Source organism: Somniosus microcephalus, chromosome 2 (assembly GCF_052327205.1).
Source record: "Somniosus microcephalus isolate GS21.2 chromosome 2, FLI_Smic_1.0, whole genome shotgun sequence".
Classification (NCBI taxonomy): Eukaryota; Metazoa; Chordata; class Chondrichthyes; order Squaliformes; family Somniosidae; genus Somniosus; species Somniosus microcephalus.
This window is the reverse complement of record NC_140988.1, coordinates 71,472,743-71,490,858: the sequence shown is the minus strand read 5'-3', so window position 1 is coordinate 71,490,858 and position 18,116 is coordinate 71,472,743. Positions and strand designations below refer to the sequence as shown.

The 18,116-nt window shown below is 47.7% G+C and overlaps 1 protein-coding gene across 8 annotated transcripts in view; it reads right to left on the bottom strand.

Annotated features, from left to right (window-relative positions):
• Positions 1-18,116, bottom strand: part of LOC147122761 (tryptophan 2,3-dioxygenase-like) — a 150,425-nt gene that overhangs the window by 71,375 nt on the left and 60,934 nt on the right. For all 8 annotated transcript variants that reach the window (XR_015081564.1, XR_015081565.1, XM_086010385.1 and 5 more), the window contains exons 7-8: positions 6,677-6,784; positions 6,135-6,246 (exon numbers count right to left, since the gene is read on the bottom strand). Coding sequence is in view for 6 of the 8 variants with exons in the window: in XM_086010385.1 (XP_085866511.1) it covers positions 6,135-6,246; positions 6,677-6,784 (220 nt within the window). In the remaining 2 variants the exon portion in view is untranslated. The remainder of the gene's footprint in view (positions 1-6,134; positions 6,247-6,676; positions 6,785-18,116) is intronic.

Genomic DNA, 18,116 nt, shown 5'->3' with positions numbered 1-18,116 from the left:
GGTGTACATGTACATAGATCCCTGAAGGCAGCGGAACAGGTAGATAAGGTGGTTAAAAAGGCATATGGGATACTTGCCTTCATTAGCCGAGGCATAGAATATAAGAGCAGGAAGGTTATGATGGAGCTGTACAAAACGCTGGTGAGGCCACAGCTGGAGTACTGTGTGCAGTTCTGGTTGCCTCACTATAGAAAGGATGTGATTGCTTTGGAGAGGGTGCAGAGAAGATTCACCAGGATGTTACCTGGGATGGAGCGCCTCAGCTATGAAGAAAGGCTAAACAGGCTGGGGTTGTTTTCCTTGGAGCAAAGAAGGCTGAGGGGGGACCTGATTGAGGTGTACAAAATGATGAGGGGCATTGATAGGGTGGATAAAGAGGAACTTTTCCCCTTAGTAGGGGGGTCAATAACAAGGGGGCATAGATTCAGGTTAAGGGGCAGGAGATTTAGAGGGGATTTGAGGAGGAACTTTTTCACCCAGAGGGTGGTTGGAATCTGGAACTCACTGCCTGAAAGGGTGGTAGAGGCAGGAACCCTCACAACATTCAAGAAGCATTTGGATGAGCACTTGAAATGCCATTGCATACAAGGCTATGGGCCAAATGCTGGAAAGTGGGATTAGACTGGACAGGGATTGATGGACGGCGCAGACACGATGGGCCGAAGGGCCTCTTTCCGTGCTGTAAAACTCTATGACACTCCATCATAAGGTTAGAAGTGGGGATATTTGCTGATGATTGCATAGTGTTCAGTTCCATTCACAACTCCTCATATAATGAAGCAGTCCATGCCCACATGCAGCAAGACCTCAATGATATTCAGGCTTGGGCTGATAACTGGCAAGTAACATTCGTGCCACACAAGTGCCAGGCAATGACCATCTTTGACAAGAGAGAGTCTAAACACTGCCGTTTGACATTCATCAGCATTACCATTGCCGAATCCCCCACCATCAACACCCTAAAGCATTCTCCCCGTGTTTGCGTGGGTTTCCTCCGGGTGCTCCGGTTTCCTCCCACAGTCCAAAGATGTGCGGGTTAGGTTGATTGGCTATGATAAATTGACCCTTAGTGTTAGGGGGATTAAATGGGGATATGTGTTGGTGTAGGGGTTACGGGGATTGGGTGGGATATGTGTCGGTGCAGGCTCGATGGGCCGAAATGGCCTCTATCTGCATTGTGGGGTTTCTGTGATTCTGTGATAAAGGGGGATTCAACATTGACCAGAAACTTAACTGGACCAGCCACATAAATACTGTGGCTACAAGAGCAGATCAGAGGTTAGGTATTCTGCAGCGAGTGTCTCACCTCCTGACTTCCCAATGCCTTTCCACATCTACAAGGCACAAGTCAGGAGTGTGATGGAATACTCTCCACTTGCCTGGATGAATGCAGCTCCAACAACATTCAAGAAGCTCGACACCATCCAGGACAAAGCAGCCCACTTGATTGGCACGCCATCCATTGCCTTAATCATTCACTCCCTACATCACCGGCACACCGTGGCTACAATGTGTACCATCTACAAGATGCACTGCAGCAACTCGCCAAGGCTTCTTCGACAGCACCTCCCAAACCCTCGACCTCCACCGCCTAGAAGGACAAGAGCAGTAGGCACATGGGAACACAACCACCTCCAAGTTGCCCTCCAAGTCACTCACTATCCTGACTTGGAAATATATGATCATTCCTTCATCATCGCTTGGTCAAAATCCTGGAACTCCCTGCCTAACACCAGTATAGGAGTACCTGCACCACACAGACTGCAGCGGGTCAAGAAGACGGCTCACCACCACCTTCTCAAGGGTAATTAAGGATGGGCAGTAAATGCTGGCCTTGCCAGTGATGCCCACATCTCACGTACGAATGAATAAAAAATTCCATTGTGTACCATCTATTTTGGAGTTGCTTTACTCATCCTTTGTCTTCCCATTGCCTTTTCACAGCTTGACTGAGATGACCTTTGTGTACCATCTTGCACATTTCACCTGTTCCCAGTTTGTTTTAATTCTCTGTAAAAATACATTACCCATCTGTATGTAACAGTTAATAATTTTGTACTTGAGATCTTTACTTCCACTGTTTACATTGCTCAGCCCCACAAAGAAGCTTTCCGAGCTTTTTCTGAGTTCGGGCAAAGGGTTTCCACTTAAAACACCCGTAATTTCCAAGGGTCTCTCCCAATTGCGTGCCATACCTTCGATAGCAGATTGGCTGAAACCCTAGAAGAATGGGCCCCGATTTAACTGAGGGGACAGATTTGCTGGTTTGGTTTTGATGTCAATTCAAAACTCAACCCACCGCAGCAAAAATGAGGCCTGGGGTAGTTTACCCCATTCGGGGTGGGAAGTCGGCGGGAGGTACCACATGGCCCGGACGCCAACCTCAGGAGCAGGAAGGTCCACAGCAGAAATTACCAGGCCGTCCCATGGTGGTCCCCACGATCAGTTCTGGGGGATAGTCCTTCTTGACTTGTCTGCAGCCTCTGACACGGTTGACCACTCCATCCTTCTCCAATGCCTCTCCACCGTCATCCAGCTGGGTGGGATTGTACTCGCCTGGTTCCATTTTTATCTATCTAATTGTAACCAGAGAATCACCTGCAACGGCTTCGCTTCCCGCTCCCGCATTGTTACCTCTGGTGTCCCCCAAGGATCGATCCTTGTCCCCCTTCGATTTCTCATCTACATGTTGCCCCTTGGCGACATCATCCGAAAACACAGTGTCAGTTTCCACATGTACGCTGACGACACCCAGCTCTACCTCACTACCTCTTCTCTCGACCCCTCCACGGTCATAGAGTCATAGGGCAGGATTTTCATTGGGCCGTGGAGGCGGGGTTGGAGGCATGTGGGGGGTTAAAATCCTGAAATCGGGGGCACGAATGCATCCCGCCCCAACCCGCCTCCATGCCAGTTTCAAAGGAGGCGCGTACCCGACCCGCACTGGGACCCGCCTCCCCGAGGCGGGAAGGGGATTACTGCCAATTTTAGCCTAATCCCTATTTCCATTGGTGAAATGTGGGATTCCCGACGGCTCGAAACCACGCCAAGTTAGTGAGGTGGGCCGTCGGGATGAAGGGCTTGGAGGGTTCGAGATGTCCGGTGTTCAGGTGAGTGATGGGTGCATGAGTGAAGAGGTAAGTGTGTTTGGTGTGAGTAAAGTGTTTAAAGAAGTTTTACTTACCTTTACAGCTTTCTTTCCTTCAGGTCTCGGGAGTCCCTTATCTCACCGGCACAGAAAGCAGAATGGCCATGATCTGTCAAAAATTGCAGCATTCAGCTTTCTGTTCCGGGGAGATCTCTAAATCATCCTGCGAGGAAGGAATTAACCTGGAGTACAGATTGTCAGTGTTTGACAGCTTCAAACAGCTGTGAAACGCTGATATTTCTTCTGTCAAAAGCTCTTTACAGATGAAATGTCTGTCTGTGATGTCACTTGTTGCCGGGTGGCCCTTAATTGGCCTGCTGAGCCCGCTGGGTGGGCTCAACAAGGTCAATCAAGTCAAAATCGCGTGGGTTGGCTAGAACTCGATGGAGGCGGAACTACAACCCCGAAAGTTGTAGTCCCGCCTCCTACCCGCCTCCTCAATGAAAATCCAATAGAGTTTTACAGCACAGAAAGAGGCCCTTCGGCCCATCGTGTCTGCGCCAGCCATCAAGCCCTGTCTATTCTAATCCCATTTTCCAGCACTTGGTCTGTAGCCTTGTATGCTATGGCGTTTCAAGTGCTCATCTAAATGCTTCTTGAATGTTGTGAGGGTTCCTGCCTCTACCACCCTTTCAGGCAGTGAGTTCCAGATTCCAAACACCCTCTGGGTGAAAAAGGTTTTCCTCAAATCCCCTCTAAACCTCCTGCCCCTTACTTTGAAACTATGCCCCCTGCTTATTGACCCCTCTACTAAGGGGAAAAGTTCCTTTCTATCTACCCTATCTATGCCCCATATAATTTTGTACACCTCAATCAGGCCCCCCCTCAGCCTGCTCTGCTCTAAGGAAAACAACCCCAGCCTGTCCAGTCTCTCTTCATAGCTGAAGTGCTCCAGCCCAGGTAACATCCTGGCGAATCTCCTCTGCACCCTCTCCAATACAATCACATCCTTCCAAGTGACCAGAACTGCACACAGTATTCCAGCTGTGGCCTAACTAGCGTTTTGTACAGCTCCATCATAACCTCCCTGCTCTTATATTCTATGCCTCAGTTAATGAAGGCAAGTATCCCATATGCCTTTTTAACCACCTTATCTACCTGTCCTGCTGCCTTCAGGGATCTATGTACATGCACACCAAGGTCCCTCTGATCCTCTGTCTTTCCTAGGGTCCTACCATTCATTGTGTATTCCTTTGCCTTGTTAGTCCTCCCAAAATGCATCACCTCACACTTTTCAGGGTTAAATTCCATTTGCCACTGTTCTGCCTATCTGACCAACCCATCTATATCATCCTGTAGCCTAAGGCGTCCCTCCTCGCTATTTACCACTCCACCAATTTTTGCGTCATCTGCGAACTTACTGGTCATACCTCCTACATTCACATCTAAATCATTAATGTACACTACAAACAGCAAAGGACCCAGCACCGATCCCTGCGGTACACCACTGGACACAGGCTTCCAGTCACAAAAACAACCTTCGACCATCACCTTCTGCCTCCTGCCACTATGCCAATTTTGGATCTAATGTGCCAAATTGACCAGTCTCCCATGCGGGACTTTGTCAAAAGTCTTACTGAAGTCCATGTAGACTACATCAACTGTATTACCCTCATCCACACACCTAGTCACCCCCTCGAAAAATTCAATCAACGGTGTCTATGTTGTCAGACTGCTTGTCTGACATACTGGACCGTTCTGGATGAACCAAAATTTTCTCCAATTAAATATTGCGAAGACTAAACCCATTGTTTTCGGTCCCCACCACAAACTGCATTCCCTAGCCACTGACTCCATCCCTCTCACTAACATCTGTCTGAGGCTGGACCACACTGTTCACAACCTTGGTGTCATATTTGACCCTGACATGAGCTTCCGACCACATATCCGCAGCATAACAAAGACCGCCTACTTCCACCTCCATAACATCACCCGTCTCCTCCCTTGCCTCAGTTCATCCGCTGCTTTAATGCAGTCCTGGCTGGCCTCCCACATTCCACCCTACGTAAACTTGAGGTCATCCAAAACTCGGCTGCCCATTTCCTAATCCGCACCAAGTCCTGTTCACCAATCACCCCTGTTCACCAATCACCCCTGTGCTCACTGACCTACATTGGCTCCCGGTTAAGCAGTGCCTCGATTTCAAAATTCTCATCCTTGTTTTCAAATCCCTCCATGGCCTTGCCCCTTCCATCTTTGTAATCTCCTTCAGCCCCACAATCCCCCTGAGATATCTGCGCTCCTCTAATTCTGCCCTCTTGAGCATCCCTGATTATAATCGCTCAACCATTGGTGGTCGTGCCTTCTGTTGCCTAGGCCCTAAGCGTTGGAATTCCCTCCCTAAACCTCACCGCCCCGCTACCTCTCTTTCCTCCTTTAAGATGCTCCTTAGCGTTTGGTCATCGGCCCTAATTTATCCTTATGTGGATCGGTGTCAAATTTGTTGTCTTAAAATAGCCTTTGCAGCGCCTTGGGACGTTTTTCTACGTTAAAGGCGCTATATAAATACAAGTTGTTGTTGTTGTTGTTGTTCGCAACAGAGGAGGCCTAAAATTTGCTTGTGGAGTCCAGAGGAGCACTACTGCTCCTCTTGGCCTGACAAGTAAACTTAAAAGAAACATTAAATTACTTTTTCAGGCCTCTTCTGGCCCGATCCAGTTTTCTGTTGTGTAGGTCTGGCGGGAAATTGAGGTCGGAACCCTGCCAGCTTTGGACGGGTGTTCTTGCCACCTACAGTGAAAATACCGGTAGATCAGCTCCTGGTGACTCCAGGGTAGGTAACTGGCGTGGGGGATTTTAACTGCCCAGCTTCCACCAGGAGGGTAGCATTAAAATCACCCCTATGGCAGGAGATCACAAAGCCCCCACTGAAATTATATTCCTAAATATTCCCAGTCTTTTCAGTTGTAATGTTTTCCCATTATTTTGGTGGGCTTTATTAGAAACAGAAAAGTCTGCTTTTTTACTATACAATTTGTATCCCTACCTTTACTCAACAGATGCTCATGACGTTTTTCATCGAACAGTGATGTGAGTACTTCCTTTCGTTTGTTAAATTCCCACAGCATGTCTTCTTTATCCTCAAATGCAGGCTTGGACTTTTGTAAAACAAAATGATTGTATAGTAGTTTACCATTTGAAGATTGAATATGCTTTATACTTTTTAAAATGGATTTCTCTTCTAATATCTGCAAATATAATTTTACTGCATAGTTTCCTATGCAGGACACTTCATATAAAATCATAGTACCACAAAAGACTGTTAAACTTTAATCTGATTTTTTAGTGCAATTACTCACCATATTCCATATTTATCCTATCACAAATTCCCTTTTATTAGTATTAAGAATGTATTAACCCCTTTACACAGTTTCAATTGTATGTCAGTGTACATTTGTGTTCATTTGTGTTCATCTATACAGAATGCTTTTCCAAGAAATGTTAAACAATATGCACTTTGCTTTATCGACAAGTACAAAAATATACATTGCTGTCCTATGCTGGGTTCAATTTGATGATGATGGCTACCTGGATATCTGCAAATTCTTCCCTCAGTCCTCTTTCAATGTTGATTTTCAGTTTGCCCCAGAAATTAAATCCATCAGGTTCAAGTCCAGGGGTTCTCTCCAGCCATTTCTTCAAAAAAAATCAAAGATAAAATATTAAAATGTAATCATGATTGAAAATAAGTACAGCAATACGATAGCAAAATACTGCGGATGCTGGAAATTCGAAATAACAACAGAAAACGCTGGAAAAACTGAGCGGGTCAGGGCAGCATCCATGGAGAGAGAGACAGAGTTAACGTTTCAGGTTGATGATCTTTTGTCAGAACTGGAAAAAAGCAGGAAAAGTACAGCTACTTGAGTGACTTCCCTCTCCCACCCTCAGCACTAAAGATTAATGAGCCCTTCTCACCCGCCCCCGGGAGTAAGGGGTGACTCTCTCCTACCCTCTGGAGTAATGAATAATGAACAAAATGGGTCAGCTGTGGCTCAGTTGGTAGCAGTTTTGCCTCTGAGTCAGAAGGTTGTGGGTTCAAGTCCCACCCCATGCGACTTGAGCACATAAATCTAGGCTGATACTCCAGTGCAGTACTGAGGGAGTGCAGTCGTTTAGATAAGAATTTAAACCGAGGCCCCTTCTGCTCTCTCAGGTGGATGTAAAAGATCCCATGGCACTATTTTAAAGAAGAGCAGGGGAGTTATACCCAGTGTCCTGGCCAATATTTATCCCTCAATCAACATAACTAAAACAGATTATCTGGTCATTATTACATTGCTGTTTGTGGGAGCTTGCTGTGCACAAATTGGCAGCTGTGTTTCCTACATTACAACAGTGACTACACCTCAAAAAATTACTTCATTGGCTGTGGGAGCTTGCTGTGTGCAAATTGGCTGCTGCGTTTTCTACATTACAACAGTGACTGCGCTTCATTGGCTGTAAAGTGCTTTGGGACACCCTGAGGTCATGAAAGGTGCTATATAAATACAAATCTTTCTTTAAACGTATCACAACTTCAGTGCTATTGTTTTTACAGGAAAAAATCAGTAAAAGTTGTCATATGAACTTGTTAACTTACTGCATGGACTTCAACCTTGGACCATTATCAACTTTTGTTGCTTAACATTCAGATAAGTCTTGAACATTAGTGCTTTGTTTTACCGACCAAACAAACCCGTTAAAGTTGTGCTTCTATTATTACATTCTAAAAACTTTACCAAGGCAAATGGTGAAATGAAATGTTAGTTAATATAAATTATAGTCATGGTTTGTACCTTGCTCATCACATATAGGAAGATGTTTCAAAGTGCTTTACATTGAGGACGAATTACAGTGGGGTTAATTTTAACACACCCCACCCACCAGATGGTGGGGCCTTTTAAATTGCATGCTATGACTTACTGCTCTGTTAAGTTGCAGACTGCAGGAAGATAACAATGGCCTGGTCAGGTGGGCAGAACAGTGGCAAATGGAATTCAATCCGGACAAGTGCAAGGTAATGCATTTGTGGAGGGCTAACGAGGCAAGGAAATACACTATAAATGGTAGGACACTGAGAAGTTTAGAGGAACAGAGCGACCTTGGAGTGCATGTCCACAGATCCCTGAAGGGAGTAGGACAGGTAGATAAGGTGGTTAAGAAGGCATATGGGATACTTGCCTTTATTAGCCGAGGCATTGAGTATAAGAGCAGGGAGGTTATGCTTGAACTGTATAAAACACTAGTTAGGCCGCAGTTAGAATACTGCATGCAGTTCTGGTCACCACATTACAGGGAAGATGTGATTGCACTAGTGAGGGTACAGAGGAGATTTACGTACAGTTCTGGTCACCACATTACAGGGAAGATGTGATTGCACTAGAGAGGGTACAGAGGAGATTTACGTACAGTTCTGGTCACCACATTACAGGGAAGATGTGATTGCACTAGTGAGGGTACAGAGGAGATTTACGTACAGTTCTGGTCACCACATTACAGGAAGGAGGTGATCGCACTAGTGAGGGTACAGAGGAGATTTACGTACAGTTCTGGTCACCACATTACAGGAAGGATGTGATTGCACTAGTGAGGGTACAGAGGAGATTTACGAGGATGCTGCCAGGACTGGGGAATTTTAGCTATGAGGAAAGATTGGAGAGGCTGGGGTTGTTTTCTTTGGAACAGAGGAGGCTGAGGGGAGACCTAATTGAGGTGTATAAAATTATGAGGGGCCTAGATAGAGTGGATCGGTAGGACCTATTTCCCTTAGCAGAGAGATCAATAACCAGGGGGCATAGATTTAAAGTAATTGGTCATAAATTTAGAGGGGATTTAAGGAGAAATTTCTTCACCCAGAGGGTGGTGGGGGTCTGGAACTCACTGCCTGAAAGGATGGTAGAGGCAGAGACCCTCATCACATTTAAAAAGTACTTGGATATGCACTTGAAGTGCCGTAACCTACAAGGCTATGGACCAAGAGCTGGAAAATGGGATTAGGGTGGATAGCTCTTTGTCGGCCGGCATGGACAAGATGGGCCGAATGGCCTCCTTCTATGCTGTAAATTTCTTAGTTTCCCACTGTAAATGCTCTGGCCACCATTTTAACTGCTCACTGTGTTAAAATGTTCAGCCTTAGTAAGATGGCTGAGGTGCCTGCTAGAAACTGGCAGGAGCTTTCTGAATTTATAAAAATTACGTTCCTATTACATCAGTGGAAACCAATTGCAATTTAACCCAGGCTTGAGCATGATTCCAACTCAAACCTGCCTGCTCTTGCCGACACAGAGATTAAGTGGAGCATTGAGGGGAAGTAGTGATGGGATTGCTGGGATCTTGTGCCAGTGAGAATGTGGACTTATAATACTTTCAATGGTTTGTGGCGAGCTGAGCAAGTTAGCAAAGGGTTTAGAGATGTTAAGCCTCCTTGCTATTAATTTACCAACCAATGGAAACAATTGGGGGGAAGTTTAACCCCCCAAAACAGGTGGGTTTGGGTCTAATGCAATGTTACAAACCACAAATCCAAAACCAACCCGCCTCAAACCCACCCACTTCTGGTTTTAACGGAGGTGGGACGGGGGGGCAGGCAACCAACCCGCTCACAGGAGGAGGGTGGCTCAGTTAAATAGTTTAATGAGGCTGCGTGCCTCAGATTTTGCCTCCATTTTAAATTTTACACTGTCGCACCAGGTTTCCCGGGTCTTGGGAAACCCGGCAGGTAAAGGAAGGTGAGGACTGTTGGATACAGCAGATCAGTGCCTTTCCAGCAATGCTTGGGGACCAGGACGAGCAAGAGTGCTTTCCCCCGGCCCACCAAGCTGCCAGCAAACCACTTCTGTGATCGTCCAACTGCTCCCCCCCAACACTTGGACCCCCACCCACCCCAAGCCATGATGTCCCCCTGAGCCACCATCTCCCAATGACCCCCCCGCGGCACCCCTCTTTCCAATCCCTCCATCCAATATTTGCGATCCCCGCCTGGAGCCTCCGACCTCACTCTGACCCATCCAATCACCCCTCCCTGACACAGCCAATCTCCCCCTAGCTTTCCCCATCTCCACCTGGCCTTTCCGATCTCCACCTGGCCTTTCTGATCTCCACCTGGCCTTTCCGATCTCCACCTGGCCTTTCCGATCTCCACCTTGCCTTTCCGATCTCCACCTGGCCTTTTCGATCTCCACCTGGCCTTTCTGATCTCCACCTGGCCTTTCCGATCTCCACCTGGCCTTTCCGATCTCCACCTTGCCTTTCCGATCTCCACCTGGCCTTTTCGATCTCCACCTGGCCTTTCCGATCTCTGATTGGCCTTTCCGATCTCCCCTGGCCTTTCCGATCTCGCCCACCACCCGCCCCCGCCCCCGCCACCCCCCCATCCCCAACAGCCATTCTAATCTCCCCCCAACCCTTCCGATCTCCCACCTCTCCAGCCTCCGATCACTGCCCCACCCCAGGATTTTCAATCTTCCCCCGTCCCACCAGCCTTTTCGATCTACCCCCTTTCCAGCCCCTGTTCACCCCCCGCCCCCCGGCAAGACCTGTGCGCCCGATAGCCTTTTAATCTGGCCAGCTGCGGAGGGAAACCGAGACAGAAAATGTTAATCAGGACCTGCCAGTCTGGAGCTGAGGGAAACCAGTTCCTCCAGGTTTCCTGAATGCAAAACTGCGCACCACCACACACCATCCCCACCCCGCTTCCCCATAAATATTGGAAACAATCTTTCACTAGTTATTCTCTAAGTCACTTTACTAATAATGAAAGCTCTTTAGGTTTGCCTGTAACCTCTATGTCCCAGTGAAAAAGGTGCAACTTTTCAAGCCTTCTCCATAACTAGAACCTCTCACTCATGATATTATTTTAGTCAATCTTCTTTAAAATAAAGGCGCTGTATAAATGCAAGTTGTTGTTTTTGTAGCATTTTGTTCCCTATTCTATTAACAATTCCTCTCCAGTGACTGCAACTAAAAATCTCCGCCTGAAGTAATTAAATTAATGTAGAACTGAGGGAGTGCTGTACTGTGGTAGCACGGTGGCATAGTGGTTAGCACTGTTGCCTCACAGCACCAGGGACCCGGGTTCGAATCCGGCCTCGGGTGACTGTTTGTGTGGAGTTTGCACATTCTCCCTGTGTTTGCGTGGGTTTTCTCCGGGTGCTCCGGTTTCCTCCCACAGTCCAAAGATGTGCGGGGTTAGGTTGATTGGCCATGATAAAAATTGACCCTTAGTGTTAGGGGGATTAAATACGCGGGGATAGGGTGGGATATGTGTTGGTGTAGGGGTTACGGGGATCGGGTGGGATATGTGTCGGTGCAGGCTTGATGGGCAGAAATGGCCTCTATCTGTACTGTGAGGTTTTTCTGTGTTAGAGATGCTGGGATCAATTTTCCGGGAGCCGTCGGGCGGGGATTCAGGCGTGTGGGGGAGGAAAAAAAAAATCACAAAAATAGGGGGTCGCGACCACGCACCCCCCCCCCCCGCCTGATTCCCCGCCCCGCCCGAGTTTCAATCCGACCTGAATCAGTCCCGCCCGCATCTGGCGGGACTGGTTGTCGGGAGCCTAATCACCAATAATTGGCATCTTTAATGCCATTTTAAGGGGTCCTTGCTATTTTCAGCCTTTTCCCACACTAAACACGCCTGGTGGGAACCCCGCTGATGAAACCTGGCGTGAACAATGTCGGCTTGCTTACTTTCAGCTGCAGGTCAATCAGGAAAGAAGAGATTTAATCCGATAACATTTGTAGGTTGTAGGACCTTGTTGTTTCAGGCTTGGGGCAAATTGTTCAAGGCTTAAGCACAGCTATGGAAGGTTGGAGCCTCACACACTTCTCCAGTGTGAGCTCGTGGGAAGCCCCTCTTGCCACCCTCACTCAGCGCTTCCTCAACTGAGGCACCTACCAGAAGCATGGGAGGCCTTTTTTTCCTTCCCCTCTTGGCATTAGAGGACCTCCAGCCCCAATTGCGAAATGACATACGCCACAACTGCAGAAGTTGCCATCTGAAATTTTATTTACATTAACCAACTGATGACGTTTTTAAAATAAACACAACATTTCACCCAAGTGACTATCCTTGTGATTAGTGGTGCTTTATTTTTCTCTTACGCGTGCTCCTACATAGTGGTTCCGCTGTGGCTTCAGCAGATGTGGCGACCCCTTGCTCACTTTCCTGCTGCTCCTGTCTCGACACCTTTGGCAGGCGTCCTCTGGGGTGGCGAGCCTGGAGGGCTTGCCAGCAGTCTGCTGCTCCTGCGGCTGTGCAGGGGTTGAGACCTCTATCTCCGTTGGGTGTGTACTCCGGCGGGGCTCTGAATGAGGGCTCTGCAGTGGCATGGAAGTGTGAGTGCTTGGAGAGGAGCACCCACTTCCTTGAGGTCTGCAACCAACCTCCCTCTCATGGGTCAGGTCCCCCTCAGTGCCTGCAAGTGGCTTGAGAGCAGCTTGTTGCACATCAGGGGGGCCATGGGGACCCATTTCTACAATGGCAGTCCTACTCAGAGGGCCTGCCATGAAGGTCTGGTTTCTCTGCTCAATAGCTGACCATCGCTCCTCCAGAGATGTCAGTCTATTCTGAACACCCACCATGTTTTCAACACTCTGGCGACTTAGCTCCTCCATGGCCGTAGCCATCCTCTCCTCTACTGTAGCCATCCTTTCTGCGGAGGTTGCCATCCTTTCCGTGGTGATGCGTTCATGCGCCAATGACTCCACAAAGGCTCTGCTCATGTTCGCTATGGACTCCTCCATTCGCTCCACACTCACAGTGACACTGGAGACAAAACCTGCTAGAGACTCCTGCATCTGTGCATGGAGATCCATCACCTCTTCTCTTGCGGATGGACCCAGAGGCAGAGGGTCGACATGCAGCTGAGCTGAGCCGGCAGAGTCCTGCGCCCTCCGACGAGAACTCTCCACTACTGTCCCTGTCTCCACCATCTGCTGATGCTCACTTGTGAGCTGTGATACACCAGGTGACAAAACTACGCTATCTCGCAAAGGTCCCACCGAGGTGTGAGTGTCTGCGCTGGTGCTGGGTGCGGTGAATTCTGCTGGCGCTGCACCTCAGAGGTGGGAGCTTCCTCTGAGGCAGCTGGCTGCTCAGCCTCTTCCTCCTCCGCAGTGGGGACGGGGGCTTCGGATGGTCCTGTGGGGGAGTAAAGGAAAGAGGTAGAGATGTGATGCCAAGGTTACATACACATTGGATTTTGCAGATGTTCATAAGTCCAAATGATGTAGCTTCAGAATCATAACAGTGACTCATGCTATGCCAATGAGAGAGATGGAAAACTATTCTGTCACCAGCTTGCGGGCCTGCCCCTGTCTCTCCTTCCCCAGCTTCCGCAGCCACATTAGCCCCGACAATTTCCAGGACTCCTTCCTCCCAGGGGGTCAAGTGGGCTATTGAGGGTGGCCCTCCTCCAGTCCTAGCTCGCTCTCTGTTGTTGTGAGCTCTCTTTTCCTGCAATGAGGGAGACAAGTGGAGTTTGAGTGAGAATGAAGGAGTGAGTGTAGAGATTGCATAGCATAGATACTTAGAAGGAGACAAAGATCGTGTGAGGCTGCAAGACCAAGGGCCCTCCCTGTGTGTTGTCAGTTGTGCTCAAAGCATCAGAGTGAGAGGGAGTGTGAGGGCTGCATGGTGGAATAGTTATGTGAGCGTGAGCATAGAGAGGGAATGGGTAAGGGTGCATGGATGTGACTGTGAAGTGGGATGTGGAGGAAGAGAGTGTTAAAGCTGAGTGCTGGTGGGGAAAGGCAATGGGGATCAGTTTGAGGGTGATGGAAACTTCATACTTTTCCTGTACGGTGAAGGTCATGGAATCGCTTCCGACACTGTATCCAGGTTCTTCTGGTGACTCCCAGCGAGTTGACATCTGCTGCCACCTGCATCCATGCAGCCTTGGTCTCAGTGGGAGGCCTCTTCCTCCCTGACCTAGGGAAGAGGACCTCCCTGTGGGCCCTCACCCCATCTAATAATGCCTGCAGTGAAGCCTCGTCGAATTTGCTGCCAGCTCGGGGTCTGGCACTGGCCACAGCTGCTGCAGGCTCCTCTACCATCCTGTGTGGTTCGTATGGAAGCCTGCAGAGGTTGCAATGCTTGTTATAGACTTTAAAAGCACCACGAATGATGACATCATACTGTGGGGCTTTCTGACTGGAAATAGTCAATTAGCAAGGGTTCCCACATGCTGGAAATGAATTGGCCAATTGAGGGAAAATTGCATCAATCTGGCAGACCCATTTACGTTCGTGTGGGAACCCCGACATTCGGGGAACCCGACAATTCCCCGCACCTGTGGGAAAATCGACCCCGCCATCTTTCACATGAGATATTAAATCGAGGCTCCGTCTGCCCTGTCAAGTGGATATAAAAGATCCCATTGCACTTTTCGAGGAATAGCAGGGGAGACATTCCTGGTGTCCTGGCCAATATTTACCACTCACCAACATTGCTAAAACAGATAATCCAGTCATTATCACAATGCTGCTTGTGGGACCTTGCTGTGCGCAAATTGGGTGCCGCGTTTCTTATATTACAACACCAGCAACATTTCAAATGTACAGTACTTCATTGGCTATGAAGTGATAAATAGAGATGATATACAAAAAGATTAGCATTACTGAAAGTTGGTAAGTCACCTAGTCCGGATGGAATGTGTAGTGTCCGTGTGTAGATAAAGACACTGAAGACAGGAGTTGGTTCATAGGTATTTACTAAGCAAGTCTGGGGGCGGGGGGGTTTCTAAAGGATATACACAATACACAGGCTTATATAGCCCAAGTGGCAATTACCGGCATTACGCACACCTGGGGCTCTTAAAGGCACATACACCACAATTCCTCCCTTCTAGCTAACTAGTACATCATATTTTAAGTAATTATTAATTACATGTTATATGCAAAATAATATACATTGCTGTATTAATTAATTATAAGTTAGTCTCTCAGGAGGCTTCCTGACTCGGTCCGGATAACGCCTCGGGGGTGTAGTAGTTTCTGGTGGTGTAGTAGGTTCTTCTGGCAAGGCTGATTCGGCTTGAAGGCCAGTGTCGGGTTCATCGGGCTCCAGTATCACCGGATCGGAGGTAGATATGGGTATCAATACTTCATCGTTAGATGTATAGAGTGGTGGTGTAGGTTGTCCCTTTTCGGATGACTTGATGATTTGGTCAGCATGGTGCCTTATTATGCTGTCTCCGATGTCCACGGTATACATCAGTGGTCCTAATCATGTGCAGATAGTTCCAGGCTGCCATTTCTCGGTACGGTAGTCCCGGGCCAAAACCGGTTGGCCTATCTGGAAGGCCCTAGTTGGCCTTTCATTCATGCCCTGAAACTGCCGGTTCTCCACGTCCCTTCGGATGTTGGGCTTGACCAAATCCAGCCGGCATCTTAGGTTTCTATTGTAGAACATCATGGCGGGAGTTTGGTCAGTAACCATATGCGTTGCATTCCTATATGCAAATAAGAAGTTATCCACCTTGTGCTGAAGTTTTATGTCTTCATTACCCATGGCCTTGATGGCCTTCTTGAAGGTCTGGACAAACCTTTCAGCCAATCCATTGGTGGCGGGATGGTATGGGGCGGACGTGTAGTGCTTTACCCCATTGTTCTTTAAGAACTTTCTGAATTCTTCGGACACAAATTGCGGTCCATTATCAGAACATATCTGCTCCGGCAGCCCATTCCTGGCAAATATGGTCCTTAATACTGTGATGGTTTTTTCCGTGGTGGTGGAGGACATCTTTATTACCTCCGGCCACTTGGAGTGTGCATCAACTGCGATTAAGAACATTGAGTCCATAAATGGACCAGCAAAGTCGATGTGCACCCTTTGCCAGGGAGATGAGGGCCACTCCCATGGATGTAGAGGGGCCTGTGGCGGAGCATTTTGGACCTTCTGGCATCCTAGGCAGCTCTTGGTCATGTCTTCGATGTCTCCATCGATACCTGGCCACCATACAAACGCCCTAGCTAGGTTCTTCATTTTCACTCCACCCAGATGCCCCTCGTGAAGCTCCTTTAGCACTTTATCCTGGAGTTTGGGTGGAATCACCACTCTGGATCCACACATCAAGGTTCCTCGGCACACTGACAGCTGTTCTCTTCTTTGCGAGAATGCTGGCAACAGTGGTTCGCCATGTGCTAGCCATCCCTTCACTGTTAAATCGTAGACCCGTGAGAGAGTAGGGTCATTTCTTGTCTCCCTTTCAATGGCAGAATTTGTCACCGGTAGACATTCCACTATGGTAGAGTGAAATATCTCTACTGGGTCTACTGTAGGTGCCTCTTCTATCGTTGGCAATGGTAGGCATGATAAACCGTCAGCATTCCCATGCTGTTTTGACCCTTTGTATTCAATGTTGTATTGGTGTGCCCCTAGAAAAAGGGACCACCTCTGTAGTCTTTGTGCCGTCATAATGGGGACACCTTTTTTAGGGTTGAATATGGAGATGAGGGGTTGATGGTCAGTCAGCAAGGTAAATTTTTGTCCGTGTAGGTAATGGTTGAATTTCTTCACTCCCCATACCAGGCTGAGTGCTTCCCTGTCTATCTGGGCATAGTTACGCTCAGCTGAGTTCAATGAGCGTGACGCAAAAGCTATCGGCCGTTCCGAGCCATCAGGGAATCTATGGGACAATACCGCTCCTATGTCGTAAGGGGATGCATCGCACGCCAGTCTGATTGGTAGTGATGGGTTGTAATGAGCCAAAATTTTCTCGGATGTGATTAAGTCTTTACATTTATGGAAGGCACGTTTACAGTCTTCGTTCCATTTCCAAATCGCTCCTGTCTGTAGAAGATCATTAAGAGGGTGTAGAATAGTTGATAAGTTCGGTAAAAATTTATGATAGTAATTTATTAATCCCAGGAATTACCTTAATTGTGAAACATTTTCAGGTGCTGGGGCTTTTATAACTGCTTCAATTTTTTCAGGTGACTTATGCAACCCTTCCTTATTAATTATGTGGCCACAATATGATATCTGATTTTGGAAAAATTCGCACTTGGGGTGATTTGCTCGTAGGCCCCGTTCTTTCAGCCTAGTGAGCACCTGCTCCAAATTGGCAAGGTGCTCATTGTCGTTTTCTCCTGTTATAGGGATGTCGTCTAGGTAGCATTGAGTCCCCGGAATCCCTTGCAGGACTTGCTCCATAGCTCTTTGCCAGATAGCTGGAGCTGATGCTATTCCAAAAACCAGTCGATTGTACTGGTACAGGCCTTTGTGTGTGTTTATTGTGAGATACTTTTTAGAGGTCTCCTCAACCTCCATCTGTAGATATGCCTGTGCCAAGTCAATTTTTGTGAAACGTTTCCCTCCGGATAGTGAGGCGAAAATATCTTCTATCCTCGGAAGAGGATACTGTACCGTGTGAAGGACCGGGTTTACAGTCACCTTAAATCCCCCACAGATGCGAATTTTTTTCTGTTCCTCAGTTATTTTTCAATGTTTTTTTCATGACTGGAACGATGGGTGTTGCCCATTCGCTCCAATCTATTTTGGATAATACGCCTGCCTTTTCCAAATTCTTCAGCTCTGCCTCGACTGCCGGACGTATTGCGTATGGCACCGGTCTTGCCTTAAAAAATTTTTGAATTGCTGTATCTTCCACTTTTATTGAGGCGGTGATGCCTTTCAAGGTTCCTAGTTTCTCTTGAAACACTTCTTTGGCGTTGGCCAAGATGTCTTTTAATCGTTCAGGTATGATGTCATCATTGTTTTTTTCCTTACTGGTCACCGTCAGTGCCTGAATGGGGTGCCAGTCTAAACGTATCTTCCTTATCCATTCACGTCCCAACAACGGTGGACCACCATCTTGTAGAATGTATAAATACAACTTTTGTATTTCTTTGCTGTTGTATACCACAGGCACCCTTATTTTTCCTTTGGGGTAGACTTTCTGCCCCGTATATGTTTTTAAGATAATGGATGTGTCTTTTAGAGGTATATGCGAAAATAGCCTCTCGTAATCTCGTCGATTTATTA